Source organism: Rhinocladiella mackenziei (genome assembly GCF_000835555.1).
Source record: "Rhinocladiella mackenziei CBS 650.93 unplaced genomic scaffold supercont1.2, whole genome shotgun sequence".
Lineage (NCBI taxonomy): Eukaryota > Fungi > Ascomycota > Eurotiomycetes > Chaetothyriales > Herpotrichiellaceae > Rhinocladiella > Rhinocladiella mackenziei.
Genome location: NW_013550603.1, coordinates 2,296,440 through 2,312,211, shown reverse-complemented (window position 1 = coordinate 2,312,211; position 15,772 = coordinate 2,296,440). Strand labels below are relative to the sequence as shown.

The following is a 15,772-nucleotide window of genomic DNA, read 5'->3' as shown; positions in this document are numbered from 1 at the left end:
GTGAAATCCTCTAGATATCGAGCATCTCACCGAATATCAGGCACAATGCCACATGCGACTGAGCCGGACTATCAGTACATCCAGGTCAAGAAGCTTGCGCCCACATTCGGTGCAGAAGTGTCTGGCATTGACTTCAGCAAACCTGTCGAACCAGAAGTGTTCAAGGAAGTCCTTCATGCAATTACAGAGGTAAAACCTCTCCCCAACTTTTGCTCCCTGCCCGGAACTAACAAGACGCCAGTATGGCGTCTTAGTGTTTCGTAAAGCAGCCCTCGACGACGCGCGGCATGTCACCTTTTCTGCCTTGTTCGGTGAACTAGACGATGTGAAGCCCTACCTTACTCTCGGACGAAAGAATCGATTCCCTTTCGACGAACTCTTTGACGTCTCGAATCTTGAAGATGATGGATCGCTCGTGCAGGTCGACAGCAAGAGAGATCAAGTCTCTAGGGTGCGTTACACACCAATCCCATGAATCTAAAATAAGATCCATCTCGTGAAGAGCAAGAGAAGACGCTACGAAATCATTGAACGGATACCATGCTCATATTCTGTTTTTGACGAGCAGGGCAACTCGCTCTTTCACGTCGACTCCGCCTTCAACCCTCGACGCGCAGGATACTCGCTTCTGCGCGCCCACGAGCTCCCACCCCCCGGTCATGGAGGCAACACCGACTTTGCCGACACTCGCACTGCCTACGCCGAGCTCCTTCCTGAGTTGAAAGCACAATTGACAGAACACGACTACGTCGGCGCCAACTCGCTCTGGCACTCGCGCAAAAAGGCCTGTCCACACTCTGAGTTCCTGAAAGGTATCGACCCTGAAGCGTACCCGTTCGGGCGGCACCGCATTGCGCAGCTCCACGAGCCCTCAGGCCGCATGAACTTGTATATTGCGAACCACTTGCACCATCTGGAATATGCGGACGGGACACGCGTGCCGGAACCCGAGTCGACTGAGCTCATTGAGACGCTGCTTAAGCATGCCACGCAGGATAAGTATGTGCTGAGCGTCGAGTGGCGTGAGCCTGGTGATTTGATTGCTTGGGATAATACAGCAGTGATGCATCGGGCAGGAGAGGGCACATTTATGGGCAAGTACAAGAGGGACATGAGAAGGACGACGGTGCATGATGGGAGTAGTACGGCTTGGGGGTTGAATGAGAGGACGACGGCGAGGATGGGTTTGCCTTGATTGACTCCAGAAAGGGTGTCTGTACACTGCCCAAAGGGGACGGGTGTGAGTTTATCAACGGATGATGTAAAATGATAGGTACAAAATGCAATGAGACCATGTAGTCATGTCGATGATTGGTTGGAGCGCGTACAGATCCTCTGCCAGATATTATGTTTTTCTATCAGGTCTGATCTGACGGTGGAATGCTAACCAGTACTGGTCATATAACTGATGCGGATGCCGATATGAGTACCGAACATGTAAAATTTTCAACCGAGAGAGTCCATCCACCACGTCGGCAAGTCCCCATAAGGACCATCCAAAGAATCGCAAGGATAATGATGATTCGTCTCGATCTGAAAACCTATAGCAAGAAGCAAAGCTCTACGTCCTCAACCGAGAACACTCTTGACAGTGGTACTTATGTCGCGAACTAAGTGAACCCTACTCAACGTGTAAGCAGAAATATTGCCCGAAGAACGCCACCTGGGCGAAGGATCCCAAGGCTGATGGAAATCCTGGCAACCAGAGTACCAGCGGCAATAATCAGCAACGAAATGATAGCTAACAGGCCGACATCCGGAACGCTGAGAATACCTCCACTGACGGCAATGGACAAACTATCTTGCGAACGATCCCAACCGCAATGGCAAGGACATTGAAGAGGAAACAAGCAATTCTACTGGAGTTTAAAAAAGAAGAGCATAAAAAGAACACAAAATTCGGCGCAGATACGTATGTGAAAGGCGAACTCCTGAATAGAAGAGAAAGAATGAATACCGTTGTGCTGCTTTTGGAGAAGCCGTTCGGCTTCGAGGCATTGTCGATCAAGGGCATGTAATACAAGGAAGAAGCGATATATTCTATAAGGTAAGGAGCACGTCGTACAAAGAAGTATGCGAGCATTGACTGGAAAGTGCCTTGGATGTTGAGACTGGTTGCAAGACTCGATAAAGGGGGTGAACAGAAAAAGTAATTACGCTCGACGCCCGATGAATGAAGTCGATACTTGGGCGTCCGATTTCTCAAAGGCCAAGACAGACTCTTGTGTAGCGGCATAGTGTAACAACACTTCATCTTTCTGAAGATGTGTTATAATAACCGAATTCTCTTCCCCCTTAACGTCTTGGCCCTGATAGTTGTGAGCAATAAGCAATTTGCCATGCTTGAGCAACCCACTTCCTCTCCCATCAACTGACAGTCCTGGCCCAGCTGATCTGGAAAACGGATTGGGTCCTGAAACCAGTGAGCATGGTCATCCTAGTTGTATTTGTGAGATGTCTCGAACTATGGATCTCATGATTATCTCTCAAATGGCGACGTGGTAGGTCGATTCTTTCGGTCTTGCAAACGTGGTCAAAAAGACAAAGGAGAAGAAGAACGGTCCAAGGTGGAAGGCCGATACAAACATATCCACGTCCGCAAAGGTATGCAACAATACACCAAAGCTGCCACGACGCTGATAATTGATAATTTTGGGATCCCCCAGCAGATGGCCTCGTCTCGTAGCGCGCGTGGAGATATTGATTCAAATTTCAGAATCTATCGTCGTTATGGATTTTGCGGACTTTGACTTTTGTTGTATCATCGGGAAGTCCTTGGTGAGATTGAAGCGAAACTAGAATGCCTGGACTACAATGGGTTTCATGATCCGAAAACCCGTCGTTTCCCCTGGAGGTGCCAGGACGATGGATACACGAGACGGTTCGCCGCGGAAACCACTGTTCCAGGAGCTCAACAGGGAGTGGAAAACATGTGGTGGGTAGCGCACCTCTTTCTGGACAAAGTTCACCAAATCTTCCAGACGAACTGCTGAAAAGGTCTGCAGACCTGTATCAGTTCGAGCCAGCTCCCCAAAATCGTCGCCAATACGCGGCGAACCTCATTTGGAACGATGGGAGACTTGGAAGGCCAGATAGGGAATACGTCAGACATATTGACGACCTCATATCTGTCGACACCAGGCAAACCTAAGCAGCTCTCAGAATATCTTCCCCATGGACGTGCAAGACCGGAAACTAGCCGGTCCACCCATATTGAAACTATCTCTCTATGAAAAGAGGAGATTCAATATGTTAGTCGGTGTCTTGTTTACGTTGGTGATGGGATCTGTAATGGTCTTGTAGAGCGTCCGACCGGTCGAATGGGTATTCACAGAACGCAACAGCAGTGATCTTTAAAGCCTCACCTGCAGTACTGTGCTCCACGGCTGCCAATGCGAAGCGGCATAAGATCTTTGCCGTCACTGCTGCGGAAGTAATCAGTCTTTCCCTCTCATCACGAGCGCTGTCCTGACGGGAACTGCGCAGTCGTGGTTGTAGTTATTAACCAGAACACCGCTGCAATCAGCACTTGGGATCTGGTATATTGGGAGCTGGTATTGCAATTGATATTTTCGTGCATGATTTAATGAACTACGATATGTAGCTGAACGACTCTAGTCGTGGCTCGTAGTCGGATCCCAGCTGCACGGGGCATACGAATCGGGGAAATTGAGGCTCTGCATGTCTTCATCATCGAGTTCAAAGTCGTAGATAGCGGCATTTTCCTCAATCCTTTTGGGAGTCACACTCTTTGGTAATGGTACATATCCCTTTTGTAGACTCCATCGAAGCAAGATTTGCGCCCAGGTTTTCCCATGTTTTTGACTCAGGAATTTCAGGGCCTTTTCATTCGAGCGCTCGCCGCGGACTATGGGACAGTACGCTTCGACAACCACGTTTCTTTTGCGGGCCCATTGCACAATGTCGTTTCGCGGGAGCCAAGGGTGGATTTCCCATTGACCGACGTCAATAGTGCCGCCAACGCTAGAGGATATGATGTACTCTTCTAACTCGTCGAGATGGTGAACACCATAGTTAGACACGCCGAGAGAGCGGATCTTTCCAGCCTTTTGGGCTTCGGCAAGAGCTTTCCATGTGCCATACCTGGCTTCTTTGCCGCCGTAGGGAGAGTGGATCAGGTATAGGTCGATGTAGTCCAGTCCAGTCTGGATGAATGATGACTCAATAGATTTCTTTGCCTCTTCGTAACCCATACTCCGTGGTGGAATTTTGCTTGTGAAGAAGATTTCTTCTCGCTTCAGGCCAGAGGAACGAATTGCGTCAGCACATGGTTGCTCATTGCGGTACGCTCGTGCTGAATCGACATGTCGATAGCCAGTCCGGAAGGCGTGAAGGACGACTTCTTCGCAGGAGGCAGCGGGGGTTTGATATACGCCATAGCCAAGGGCCGGGATATGATATCCTGAATTCATCCGGTACGTAGTCGTGATGTCGAGACGTGCTGGTGGCTGGGTGGCCATTGTTCGGTTTTGCTTGGTGAAGAACCCTAAGGTGTGGGATCGGTGCGGCTGGAAGTTAAGGATGTGCTTGGGCAACGCTGGCTGCCGCATTTCATAGAAGCAGGATGATTTGTTTAAGTGAATGCTAGGTACATTGGCGCCTAATGGTGGATGAGTGGAGTTCGGAGGATGCAGTGATTCAATGGTTCATGTTTGACCAATCCAAACAGACAAAAAGTGCCAAGGCGAGGCAAATCCATTTTTGACACAAGGTCATGCCGCCCTGTGCTCACTCTCTTCCGCAGTAAAGCTCGCTGAAATTAGCGCGTTTCGCCAACCTTTCTTCTACTGTACTATTGAACCAGGCAAATTACATTTGGAGTATCCATCATCAGTCGAAGCTGGCATGCTGCTGGGAAACCGGGGACGGCGCTGAAACCTCCAATGTCCTGCACGCAGACAATCCTTGTCGGACTCACTACTAGACCACGCGACGTCTTTAGGCATTACCGTATCCGATATGTTGGAATCTGCAACTCTTTGCACGATAATGCAAGTGATTTGGACTTGGGCACAGGTTACAGAGTACTGAGTAGTAAGTGGTCACTTATACTATCGGTGTGCCCACTCGGTCAAGAGCTAGACCTCCAGCCTCGCCCCTTGCCTTTACAACCCTCAATGGTTGCACCTCGCTCTTCGCGCCTGGGAGTATCATTAGAAGCACACAAGTCGCCTGAGTCACCTTCAACGCCTGATCATCACCGTACCACAAGGCTTGGGGCATTGAAGCTTGACATTCAATTCTCATCAACACGCTTCAGCACTGATGCCACCGATCTTCCTCAAACAATAGGAAGACAGGTGAATTTAAGCCTCTCGCTGAAAGATTCTCCGCGGGAATCGGACCGGGTCCAATTCGCGGCCACCAAAGAGCAGCCGGAGTTCCACGTCAATGTCTTTGACAAGGATACCACGGCGCAATGGCTTTTATTGGCGTTGTCTTCCGCCGACTATTGTCGTTCTCTATGGCATTCATGTAGTAACAACCGATCATCAAGTCGGGCGTCTTGCATCATTTACGACCTTACTGGAGAACAAGGTCTCGGAGGGAATGGTGCACTGTTCCGTGATCCTCTCGGCTATGTCTGATATCCTCGACATCCCATCAAAGCAGGGCCCAAGATGTGGGTATCTTGTCTGGCTACGATTCTCGCCTTGGTTGTTATACCTCCGCTGCCGAGTGCGTCTATTGTGAAGATTGTCTTTCGATTATCCGCGTAATCGCCGACCCGGTTTTGGTCAAGACTGCCGACAGCCACATTTGTCCTGATTGCCCGTTGTATTACCACATCGCGAATCCTCCTGCGACAACAACCATCAGACCTTCGAAAAGTCCGCGTGGACTTGCGGAACTACTTTCGGTAATGGCGGATGGTAATGTTCTGGAGCATATGAATGACGTTGACGTTGATTCGACCAAGCAGGAGATGGCTGCAAACGACTTCACGCGAACGATTTGCTCTGGGGAATAACTCCATTTGGCGAATATCTACTCCAAGGAAACGGAAAACAAAGAAAGGTGCTTACAAACCTATAAGACCCTGCCTTGAGGATATGCTCCTACTGAGTCACAGCTAATCATCCTGACTGTCCTTGGGATCACTGTACTGACACTGGCAGCGGTTCTCAGCCTTACTCCTGTACCAGTCGCTCTAGAACCTGTTCCCTGGCTTGGCACGGTCTTTATGGCCATCTACCAGCTTTTGCGGGGTCGACTTGATGTGCTCGATAGAAATACCACGCCGTTTTTCCTTCTCTGGCGAGGCGGTGCTCATCCCTCCGTTCTGTTCGTCGACTACACCGGCTTGCCGATAATCACTCTACTAATCGAAGCATTACGACAAAAGCACTAATAATTGGCCTTCTTGGAGCTCAACAGCATCCTAACAGAAGTCCTTCTTGACTTCAGCGTGGCCAAGTCGGTGCTTCCACCTTCTTCTTGAGGCAAGGATGATGGGACAACCTCCTACGCTTTCTGGATAACTCTGATACTCGCTCTTGTCCTTCCGCTAGTAATGGCAGTCACGCTGCTGGGAGTTTAAGCTCCAGGTGGAAAGCGTGGTTGCCGCGGAACCCGAGCAGCATTTCCTGTGCCCTTGCCAATGGGGTTGAAGAAAGCCTCGCGCGGCCCAATATCCGGGACCTCGTGACCTATAGATCGAAATAACATAACGCAACAATCCTGTACTTCCTAGTCCTCTCAACGGTGTTGACGTGATTGGCTGGCGTGACCATTCTGAAGACGAAGCTGACGGTCGCATATTTGGGAAGAGGAAAATATCAAGATATTTCGTGCTAGGTAAGATATCATATTCACAGCTCGTAGCCCAGCCGACGCCATGGTTTGTAATCCATGCGCTCCAAAGACAACCAAAACCAAAAGTGCAATACACAATATGCATTGGAATCATTTGTTGGATGATGAACTATCCCGCCATTCTTGATCACTGTTGAGCACCTTCTTTCCAGGCCCGTCCAAATGAGGGACATCGTCTTCATCGTCCGTGACAAATGTATCGTCATCCAACATTGGATCTGCTTCCGTATTTCCGTTATTTGATGCTTTCTTCCCCCTGTCATGCTCATGTAGGGTATCATCTGCTGATATTGATATGCCCCTTGGTCCCCATCGATTGACCTTTGGTTGTTGAGGTTGTCCACTCTCCGTTGAGTTGCCAGGCTCAGGATCTTCGTCGGATGGTTGTCTCGTGTGGTTGATGACCCTGTTGACAAGCCAGCCCTTTCTCAGATCGTCTGCATCGACAATGCCTCCTCTCCTCAACTTGACTCGCTGTCTCGTCCAATACATCCAGGCGAAATCGAGATAGAAGGCAGTTTGAATGATGCCGAAGATGACGGAAATGGGGTCGGGCTTCGATGGTGTGAATGCTCGGTAGATCCAGTTGAGAAGATAGAATGCTCGGTAGGAACCCAGCGTGATCAAGTAAAAGGAGTCAATCACGGTGGGCACGCTCGTTTGGCGGAGGAGTAGCAGTTGTGGAAGAACGCAGATGGATTCGAGGATGATGGAGAAAGTCCATAGGACTTCGGTCAAGGTCGAGCGATACCAGCCGTTGAAGATGAGAGATACTAGAGGGGCAGCGATGAGCGATGCACCAGCGGCGTACGCTCCCCATTTCCAAGCTTTTTCTCGCTCGCGTGTTCTGGCGTAGACCCTCGTCATCAATATGATAATGTAGATCGAGGACCAGATATAGAAGTTCTTGAGTGTAAAGTTCCACCATGATGCTGAAGGGGGCACCCAGAAGAGATCTAGGTACCGCGTGAGGAAGACGGCGATGTAGAGGATCTGGGTTAAAAGGGATACACCTGTAGCATGCCGATGTTAGGAACTGAAAGGCCGAGGATCAGATCACCGCTCTCTTGCGCTTTCTCACCTTCAGCACTTTTATTAGAATGGATGGCCCATATGAGAATGCATTTGGAGGCAGTGTGGGACACGTCGCCCAGGATGCGGAAAATGTTCAAGTTCATCGTCGCTGGATAGACATGGCCCGGCGGTTTGAGGGGTTGGATGTCGCAAGGACGAGCAGTGGTGGAATTGAGGAGATGCAGCAAACTAAGCAATGAAAAAAGCGTCTGTTGCACAGCGAGGAGTTCCAGGCAACCAAAATTCAAATATCGGGAATTCGAAGCCAGATCCAATGTCGACGTGGCCCGTAGGTGGAATTGCGCAGCCCGAACGGAACCTGCCGCCCCTTGCATTGCCTGTTTCAGAGCTGCCGTTTTAAGATTCCGGTAGGTACGAAGGCACATATCACCCCCCTTGACAACCAAGGCGCTTTAGATAACATGTCTGCATCGCATTGCTTTGATCTTTCATATCGAATCCTTCTATTCCTATGCTGATTGACCTCAAAAGAGAGCAAACATCCCTCATATCCGGCATTTTGCCTCCTTGCTACTCTTTGCCGGTTATGTTCTGCTCTTCGTCAGTTAGGCGCCTCACACCAGGTCACAAAGGTGAGATCGAATTCTTCCGACCGAAGTCAATTTCCCCAGAATTTTGTCAGCTCTGGGTCGTTAGTATTGTAGGAGCAAGAGATCTCCCCGTATACAATTTCCCCGGAGACTTATTTAGCTTGGTCGGCAAAAGGTGAAATTTTTGAGGCGCTAAGTTAGCAGACGGAAATTCGATTCCCGACATCAAATCTTTCAATCGAGTGATAAAATACGGCGGCCAACAAGGTGGTTATTGGCAAGCTGCCCACACAACCCTGGCGCAGTCCCTACAAAGGAATATTCAGCTGGAGAGACGCAAGGGAACCGGGCGTCGACCATAGGCCATGGCACGCGCTGACGGACGTATTCTCTTCGCAAGAAGATTAGAAACATCGTCCGGAGAATTGTTCTCCAGGGTGAGATACAGAAAGAGGCGGACACGTGTGTGATTATCCTCAAAGAATTGCCTCCAAGCATCAATGCCTTCAGAGCAGAAAGTGCTACTTGTATGTGAACGCTATCGGAGACAAGATCGAGAATGATAGGAGAAAAACGCAGGCTGTGTACCTCTCCTTCATGCTCTGACTTGGCCCACTGTCAGCGGGGCAGACCCTACCTTTCATTACCAATGAGGACGGCTTCTAGGCTAGTTCGGAGACCTACCTTTATCGGTGCCAGTCTTGCTGTTGCTGGCAATGACAGGACAACCTGATGGATTCTTGGGCTTCAGGAGCACCCATCTTTCCTAGCATCCTTTGCATATCTCACATGAGATACAGAGAACTCAGCGTCGAGGCATCAGAATATCTGAAGACTTAGTTGGTGATCTTGTAGACAGGCTGTCATCCACATTCCATCCTTCATGACCTTGCCACAAAAGGTCGTTGCTGGTGTCACGGTTCCCGATCTCCCTCTCGTCGCTAAGGCTATAGATTTTGCGCGCGAATACTCAACCGACAACACATTCAATCATATCCCCCGATCCTTCCTTTGGGGTTTCATCGTTGCAGACACAGTGATTCCAGAGCGAGATCGTGAAGTCCACGTCGTTGCCATTTTGTACGATCTCCGGTTCTCTGTCGGTCATCTCAAAGGACGAAAGATTTGAGGTCATGTGGCCAATGCAAGGAGGAATTTTCTGAAACGAGAAGCGCCCGAATGGGACAAGCACTGGTTGCAGCCGGTCTGGGACGCCATAACCCTCCACACTATTGGGTCCATAGTGTTTGAGAAGGAATCAGACGTGCAGGGGTGTAGTGATAGAATTTGCGGCTGATTTCCAAAGGCCGGACAGAGTTCAAGGCGGACTTTTGACCTGGGATGAGGAACATTCTCGACATATGAAACGACTATGTGTCGTCTCTGCAAGACGAAGCTTCAGACAACATATGGCAAAACCGTTGGTGAATGGGGAGATCAAGACCATTTGGAGACGTGCAGCTTCGATGACCTTTAAGAGGATAAATCGTTGTTCATCATCAGAGCGTCCTGTTCAGAGCCTAGATGGTAAAACATGGTCGATTTCTACCATAATATGGCAAAGCTAACAGTGCTGTTCTACCAAAGACCAAGCAGCCCCGAAGACGCCTGCGACTTGTTTGATGTCTCTATTCTCTCATAGGCGGAATTTGAAGCCAGCCTGGGAGAACAGATGAGTGAGCACTGCGTTAGACAGTACTGTGTGTTGTGGCATGAAATGAAAATTTCTTCTGTGGTGTCAGTGATGGAAAGTTGACGGCCGTTTCTTGACCCAACGTACAGCTTCTCATTTAGGTTTGGCGTAACCCAAGGACAGAGGAATCGGGCATCATCCTTCGCTGTTAGCCTCATTAAGCCCCACGGGCGGTGTGTCTGAAACTCGCCCGTCACTCGGGGATATTGGACGCGGCGAAATGGTGGCTGGTCTGAACGATTCTCGCCCCCAACCTGGCCACCCCGGGGGCAGGCGAATCAGTTGATAGTACTTTTTGATGTTAAGCGAGGTCTGTCACGTCTCGACGCGTCTTTCACCGACAGACTCTTTGCTGAGGGATACACGCCTCTGAACACGACATCGTATACATGAGGACGGATGAAGCATTGGCTCTGAGATGCAGCAGAGCATGCTCTTAATTCTTTCGAGTTCTGGAGAGAATACAAGAAAAGGATCGGCTGTAAGTACTGCCCAATGTCACCTTGCCGCGAATGATGGAGAAGAACCATACAAGTGCTTCTGGAGAAGAAGCTACACGGTCCAGGATTCCAGGAGACCTCCACCTCTCGCTTCTCACCTTTCAAGCTCAATGGCTGTATACCTTTGCGGCACAGAGATTGCGGAGAACGTAGCAGCCCATGCTGCAGGGCGCGCTCCGGATCCTGAAGGGTCCTTGAGTGAATTCCTGCGGATCCATGCTTGCATAAATGAGCCACCATCGACGGCCGGCGGCACTGTTAATCCAATTCTGAAAAAGGTTCCAGCACTTCAAAGGTTGGTTCATTGTTTCCCTGTCGACTTGGCCTTTGCCGTGTGGCTTCGTCGTTCAGAATTAGCCGCCGAAAGGCTTTTGGCGCTTGTTGGACCACATCCACTCCCTTTACGATTCGTCCATCCCCTTTACGATTTTGTCCACCCAGGCCCTAAGGCAGAGAACAGCACAGCATCGTTCAGTTAAACGACTGCTCGGTCCTCCACTTCGGGGATTTTCACATGTCGACGATATCGTCAAGGCGAGGACTGCCATTCATCCAAAGGCCCGTGAGTGATAGCAACCTTGCAATGGAATCCCAGCCCATGTTTGTTTTCAAACGACCTTGTTGAATCCCTATGTTCACGCCACGTCTGCTGTGGTTGTTCTGTCCATCTGCGAGTGCCCCGATTGCATGAAGGCCATTTCGGGCAGCGGTTGCAGTCCATTCAGGGATTCGGCTGCATGATCGCCATGCTATAGTAACCTATACTCTGTCTTGCCTCTGCTACGCTTGCTATCCGTCTGCCGGAAAAGCCTAACTGCCCTAAACCTCTAATGCAAGCCACTTGCAGCTGGTACCAGCGGCTATTCCACCCCCCCCCTCTCCCTCACAGCCATCGAAGATTCAACACCTACGGTCACCAAGCCAATAATTTCTGCACAGCAAAGGCCTCATTAAGGTCGAACAGTTGCGAAGCCGACATCAAATCTGCCTGCGCGTCTCAACGAGGCAGAAAGGCCTTGAGAGATTGTCCATTGTCATTTTATATATTCGTAGAGTGGCAAAGAGAACGACAATGTCAGATCAATCGAGCCGCATCGTGCTTGATGATTCGGATTGAACTCTACGAGATTTCTCAAGCCTTTGTGCTTTTCTGTTCAGTCTATTTTCCAATCACAAGGCTGAAGTTGCCTTCAGAAGAACACCCTTCGTCTCATTCCCTCCACCGATATTCGAATGGAATGTGCCATGGCAACGCCTACCCTCCCGGTGCCTTCCGTGGGATCAGTCTCACGAAGCCGAAGAATTCAGAAGACCCCGAACCCCTCAAGAAGAGACAAAATTCGACAGGGAAAGCTGATCCGCTGTTGGACTGATGAAGAGGTCCGCGACAGCCATCATCCTCTCGTGGGAGTTACTAACGAACGAACAGGAATCTTTCCTATTCCGGAGTCGAAACCAAAAGCTACCCTACAAACACATCGCCAGCCGATTGGAAAAGTCCGAGCTAGCATGTCGCCTCCATTACCATCATATGACAGTCGGCCGGAAAGGTCATCGAGCAGGGGAATTCGACGATGACATGTCGGAAGAAAGTGGAATTATGTCACCGCCTCCTGTCCCAGCCGAAGGCAGATCTCCATCGCAAAAGGAGAATGAAAGCGCTCTCCCAGAAGACCCCATCCTCCCAGCACCGGACACGACGAAGTTGTGCACGCTACCGAGCTTTGAGACCTTCCTCCGAGACACTTTCCATCGCAGAAGTTTATCGATGCCAGATTCGGATACGCATTCTGACAATATGATGCCAGTAAGCGATGTTGAGGGGGGGACGCTTCTTCCAAGCAGTAACAGACCGACGCGGACACTGTCAGGGACATGGTTGCGGGAGAATAGGAGTTTGGTCGTGCCCTTTGGACCTCCCCCCCCCAGCGAGCAACCAGGCTCAGAATCCATGCCGCACGGCGCTGATCTGACTCGATTTCACGGCATTTCAAGTGATGCATCAGACAAATGCAAGCTTAATACTATTCCGTCAATGCCGGTCGGTCCCGCTCGACTTCGAGTATATGCAGCCACGGATTGAGACGACAGCGCACCTCCGCTTTTCGATGACTGTGCCGAGAAAGACCACAGCCTCCGTGCAGAATAAAACCGTCCTCACTCTCTGTCATCGACGTCTTTAACGACTATGCACTCAATTGGTCACGAATTTCCTTTCTAGACACGACCAAAATCACCCTCACACTTCAGATCTTTCTCTCCGGGTATCGAGAAAATATGGCAGCATTGCAAAGGCTTTGGGATCTTCATTCACGTCTCCTGTGGCCCACAGTTCAGTTTCCGCATTGTTTGGCCTTTTGTTTATGATCACGACTTCGCGGCATGGCGAGGACCTATGCAGGATAAGAGACGGAGGACTCGGAAACTCCGAATTTCAGATTCTGGTGGATTTACTTTATATGTCCGTTTTCAGGCTTGATCACCCATTGGTCATTGGCTTCTGACCTTGTTGAATCACAACCTCTTTCCCCTTCATTGTTCTTCCAGGTGACTGTTTGGCATCAAGGCCAACTCCTTGCCCGAGTGGACTAATGGCCGTAATGCCCGCGATGGAACGAAATGCAGGAGAAATTATGAATGTGCATTTTGATCGTTGTCACCCCATCACTCTCACCCCCTTCTATGGCCGATTTATAAGCTACTGTTACAACCGCCACTGTAGCGCTTACACCAAAGATTCTCCAAGACTGACTCGAGGAGGAATTCTCGTGTCAGTCTCAAGCCGCTTGTTCGGTCACAGGTCTCACCAGCATCCCTTAAACTAGCAAAGATCCTGAAATCATCTCGGGCGATATCCTCACTTGTCTCCGGTAAGGTGCCTTGTATACGCGTTGAGAGAATTGCTGAAACGCAAACGAATCGCAAGGCGCGCCGAAGGAAATCCAATGTGGAAACAAAATACCCAAGGTGTTCGGTTCGAACCGCAGAGCGCGGCTCAAAGCATTGGACACGTTCCTCGGGCTCACCGGGGCCATGTCCGACTTCCACCATCAAAACCATTTCCCTTGATCGTATTTTGAGACGCCTTGCAGGCCCAATGGCCAGGAACAAACGATGATAGTGTCAGCCTAATACCCAGATGGCTTTGGTCCAGGCGCTCGGATGAAAGCCGGACGAATGGTCATCGCCAGCTGCCATCCACAACCCTTCTCCCAGTCGCCCATCCCAGATGGATACCAGGTAAAGGACCGTGGCCTACTTGTCACTCGAGTGGCGAGATACTGTACGATCTCGACCGGGGTCTCTAGATCCAGCAACCTCTTCGTGCCCGTAAAATAGGCTTCTGCCATCAAATGTCGTGATGACAAATCCCATTGGCACCATGATCAACACGGTTGTTAGCAAAATTGACGGTGCCTCGACATCGAAGCTCGGGGACATAAAGTATATCTCCTAGCGTCCTATGATGGCGCCTTTACTGGTAACTCCTGGGATATTTCCGAGGCGGAGATACCACAAGCAAAAGCACAAACCCGCCGGTGAATCTTCTTCTATATCATTTCATTTATCTGTCGACCTGTTACTAAGAGACTGCACAATCTTCTTCTCGGTTAGAGGTGTGACTATCCACTTCAGGACTTTTCTCTTCCCACATACCCCAACCTCGGCCGTTGTTCCCACGCCAGGAATCATTATTAATCCAAGATCCAAAGGGGAGCGTCTTTAAAATACCCTTCTCAAACGTCGTTGACATCACTCAATCTTCATTTCGAACCTCTGCGAGAAGCTTGACCAATATTCCTACAATGGCGACGGAACCTCTGACCGTCATCTTCGGTGCCGCCCGCATTGGCAACAGTGATCCATACATTACTGAGGAAGATCTCCATGTCCTCTTCTCGACCTTGAAGGCTCACGATGTCAAGATCCTCGATTCCGCTCAGCTGTATGGTAAATCAGAACAGCGTCTGGGTGAAGTCAAGGCGGGGGAGCAGTTTACCATCGATACAAAGTGGGTTGCGGGATGGGTTCCCGGCTCGGCCACCAAAGAGAACATCATCAATTCGGCGAGGGACAGTGTCAAGAAATTGGGCGTGAAGCCGGTATGGATACACGTCTCATTACTCGTTTTCGTCTCAATTGGCGTCTTGAAAAGATATCAGAGGCACAAATGGCGAGCAAGAAACTCCTCGACGCCCGAAGGGGGCACTGCCTACCACGCCAATCATGTTCCTCCCCCAAGCACACACTAACTCTCTGCCGATCAGGTCGACATTTTCTACCTCCATTCTCCCGATGTCCAAACACCCCTCGAAGAGACTCTTGACGGCGTCAACGAAGTGTACAAGGCTGGTGTCTTCAAGCGCTTTGGCCTCTCCAACTATTCCGCCGCAGACGTCCAGAAAGTCTACGATCACTGCAAAGCGAAAGGCTATGTCCTCCCCACCGTGTATCAAGGCAATTACAGCCCCGTGGCACGACTCCAAGAGACGCTTCTCTTCCCGACCCTCCGCAAACTCAACATGGCCTTTTATGCCTACAGTCCTTTGGCCGGTGGCTTCTTGACCAAGACCGCACAGCAAGTCAAAGAGGGAGCAGGACGATTTTCCGAAGAGGCCCTTGGCGGTTTGTACCGACGATTGTACATGAGGCCCACTTACCTCGACGCCCTGGCCAAATGGGAAAAGATCGCCAACGAAGAAGGCTGTTCCCCTGCCGAACTTGCATATCGATGGGTTACATACAACTCGCCGCTGGGGAAGGAGTATGGTGACGGAATCATCATCGGCGCGAGTAGTCACAAGCAATTAGAGCAGACCCTCCAGGGCATCAAGAAGGGCAAATTGAGCGAGAAGGCTTGCAATGGCATCGACGACATATGGGAGGAGATCAAGCATGAGGCTCCCTTGGACAACTTCTACCATTGAACAAGGATCCTACCGACCCTTCGACTCTTGTCGATTTCGAAACTCAGGCAGACATCGGAGACAGAGGTATCATCATCGAACGCTTTTCCGGAAGAAACTAGACCAGCACACATCCATCCATCCATCCATCCATTCGTTCGTTCGTTCGAATTACTCGAGTGGTGTATTCTTTCTTCCTCTCCCCAGGTT

The 15,772-nt window shown here is 50.2% G+C and overlaps 6 protein-coding genes across 6 annotated transcripts; 4 read left to right on the top strand and 2 right to left on the bottom strand.

Moving 5' to 3' along the window:
* Window positions 1-45: 45 nt before the first annotated feature.
* Window positions 46-1,195, top strand: Z518_02627 (uncharacterized protein; the record flags this gene model as incomplete). The annotated part of the gene is made up of 3 exons (XM_013419655.1): window positions 46-189; window positions 242-451; window positions 569-1,195. 3 exons carry the CDS (start codon window positions 46-48, stop codon window positions 1,193-1,195), a joined length of 981 nt encoding a protein of 326 aa, XP_013275109.1.
* A 2,419-nt stretch (window positions 1,196-3,614) lies between these two features.
* On the bottom strand, window positions 3,615-4,481 carry Z518_02626 (uncharacterized protein; the record flags this gene model as incomplete). Its single annotated transcript, XM_013419654.1, has 1 exon — window positions 3,615-4,481. One exon carries the CDS (start codon window positions 4,479-4,481, stop codon window positions 3,615-3,617), a length of 867 nt encoding a protein of 288 aa, XP_013275108.1.
* A 2,446-nt stretch (window positions 4,482-6,927) lies between these two features.
* On the bottom strand, window positions 6,928-8,015 carry Z518_02625 (uncharacterized protein; the record flags this gene model as incomplete). The annotated part of the gene is made up of 2 exons (XM_013419653.1): window positions 6,928-7,850; window positions 7,919-8,015. The coding sequence occupies 2 exons, from the start codon at window positions 8,013-8,015 to the stop codon at window positions 6,928-6,930; spliced, it is 1,020 nt and encodes a 339-aa protein (XP_013275107.1).
* Window positions 8,016-9,345: 1,330 nt separating this feature from the next.
* Z518_02624 (uncharacterized protein) lies at window positions 9,346-9,591 on the top strand (the record flags this gene model as incomplete). Its single annotated transcript, XM_013419652.1, has 1 exon — window positions 9,346-9,591. The coding sequence occupies one exon, from the start codon at window positions 9,346-9,348 to the stop codon at window positions 9,589-9,591; it is 246 nt and encodes an 81-aa protein (XP_013275106.1).
* A 2,309-nt stretch (window positions 9,592-11,900) lies between these two features.
* On the top strand, window positions 11,901-12,738 carry Z518_02623 (uncharacterized protein; the record flags this gene model as incomplete). The annotated part of the gene is made up of 2 exons (XM_013419651.1): window positions 11,901-12,035; window positions 12,085-12,738. The coding sequence occupies 2 exons, from the start codon at window positions 11,901-11,903 to the stop codon at window positions 12,736-12,738; spliced, it is 789 nt and encodes a 262-aa protein (XP_013275105.1).
* Window positions 12,739-14,461: 1,723 nt separating this feature from the next.
* Window positions 14,462-15,583, top strand: Z518_02622 (uncharacterized protein; the record flags this gene model as incomplete). Its single annotated transcript, XM_013419650.1, has 2 exons — window positions 14,462-14,758; window positions 14,924-15,583. The coding sequence occupies 2 exons, from the start codon at window positions 14,462-14,464 to the stop codon at window positions 15,581-15,583; spliced, it is 957 nt and encodes a 318-aa protein (XP_013275104.1).
* Window positions 15,584-15,772: the final 189 nt, after the last annotated feature.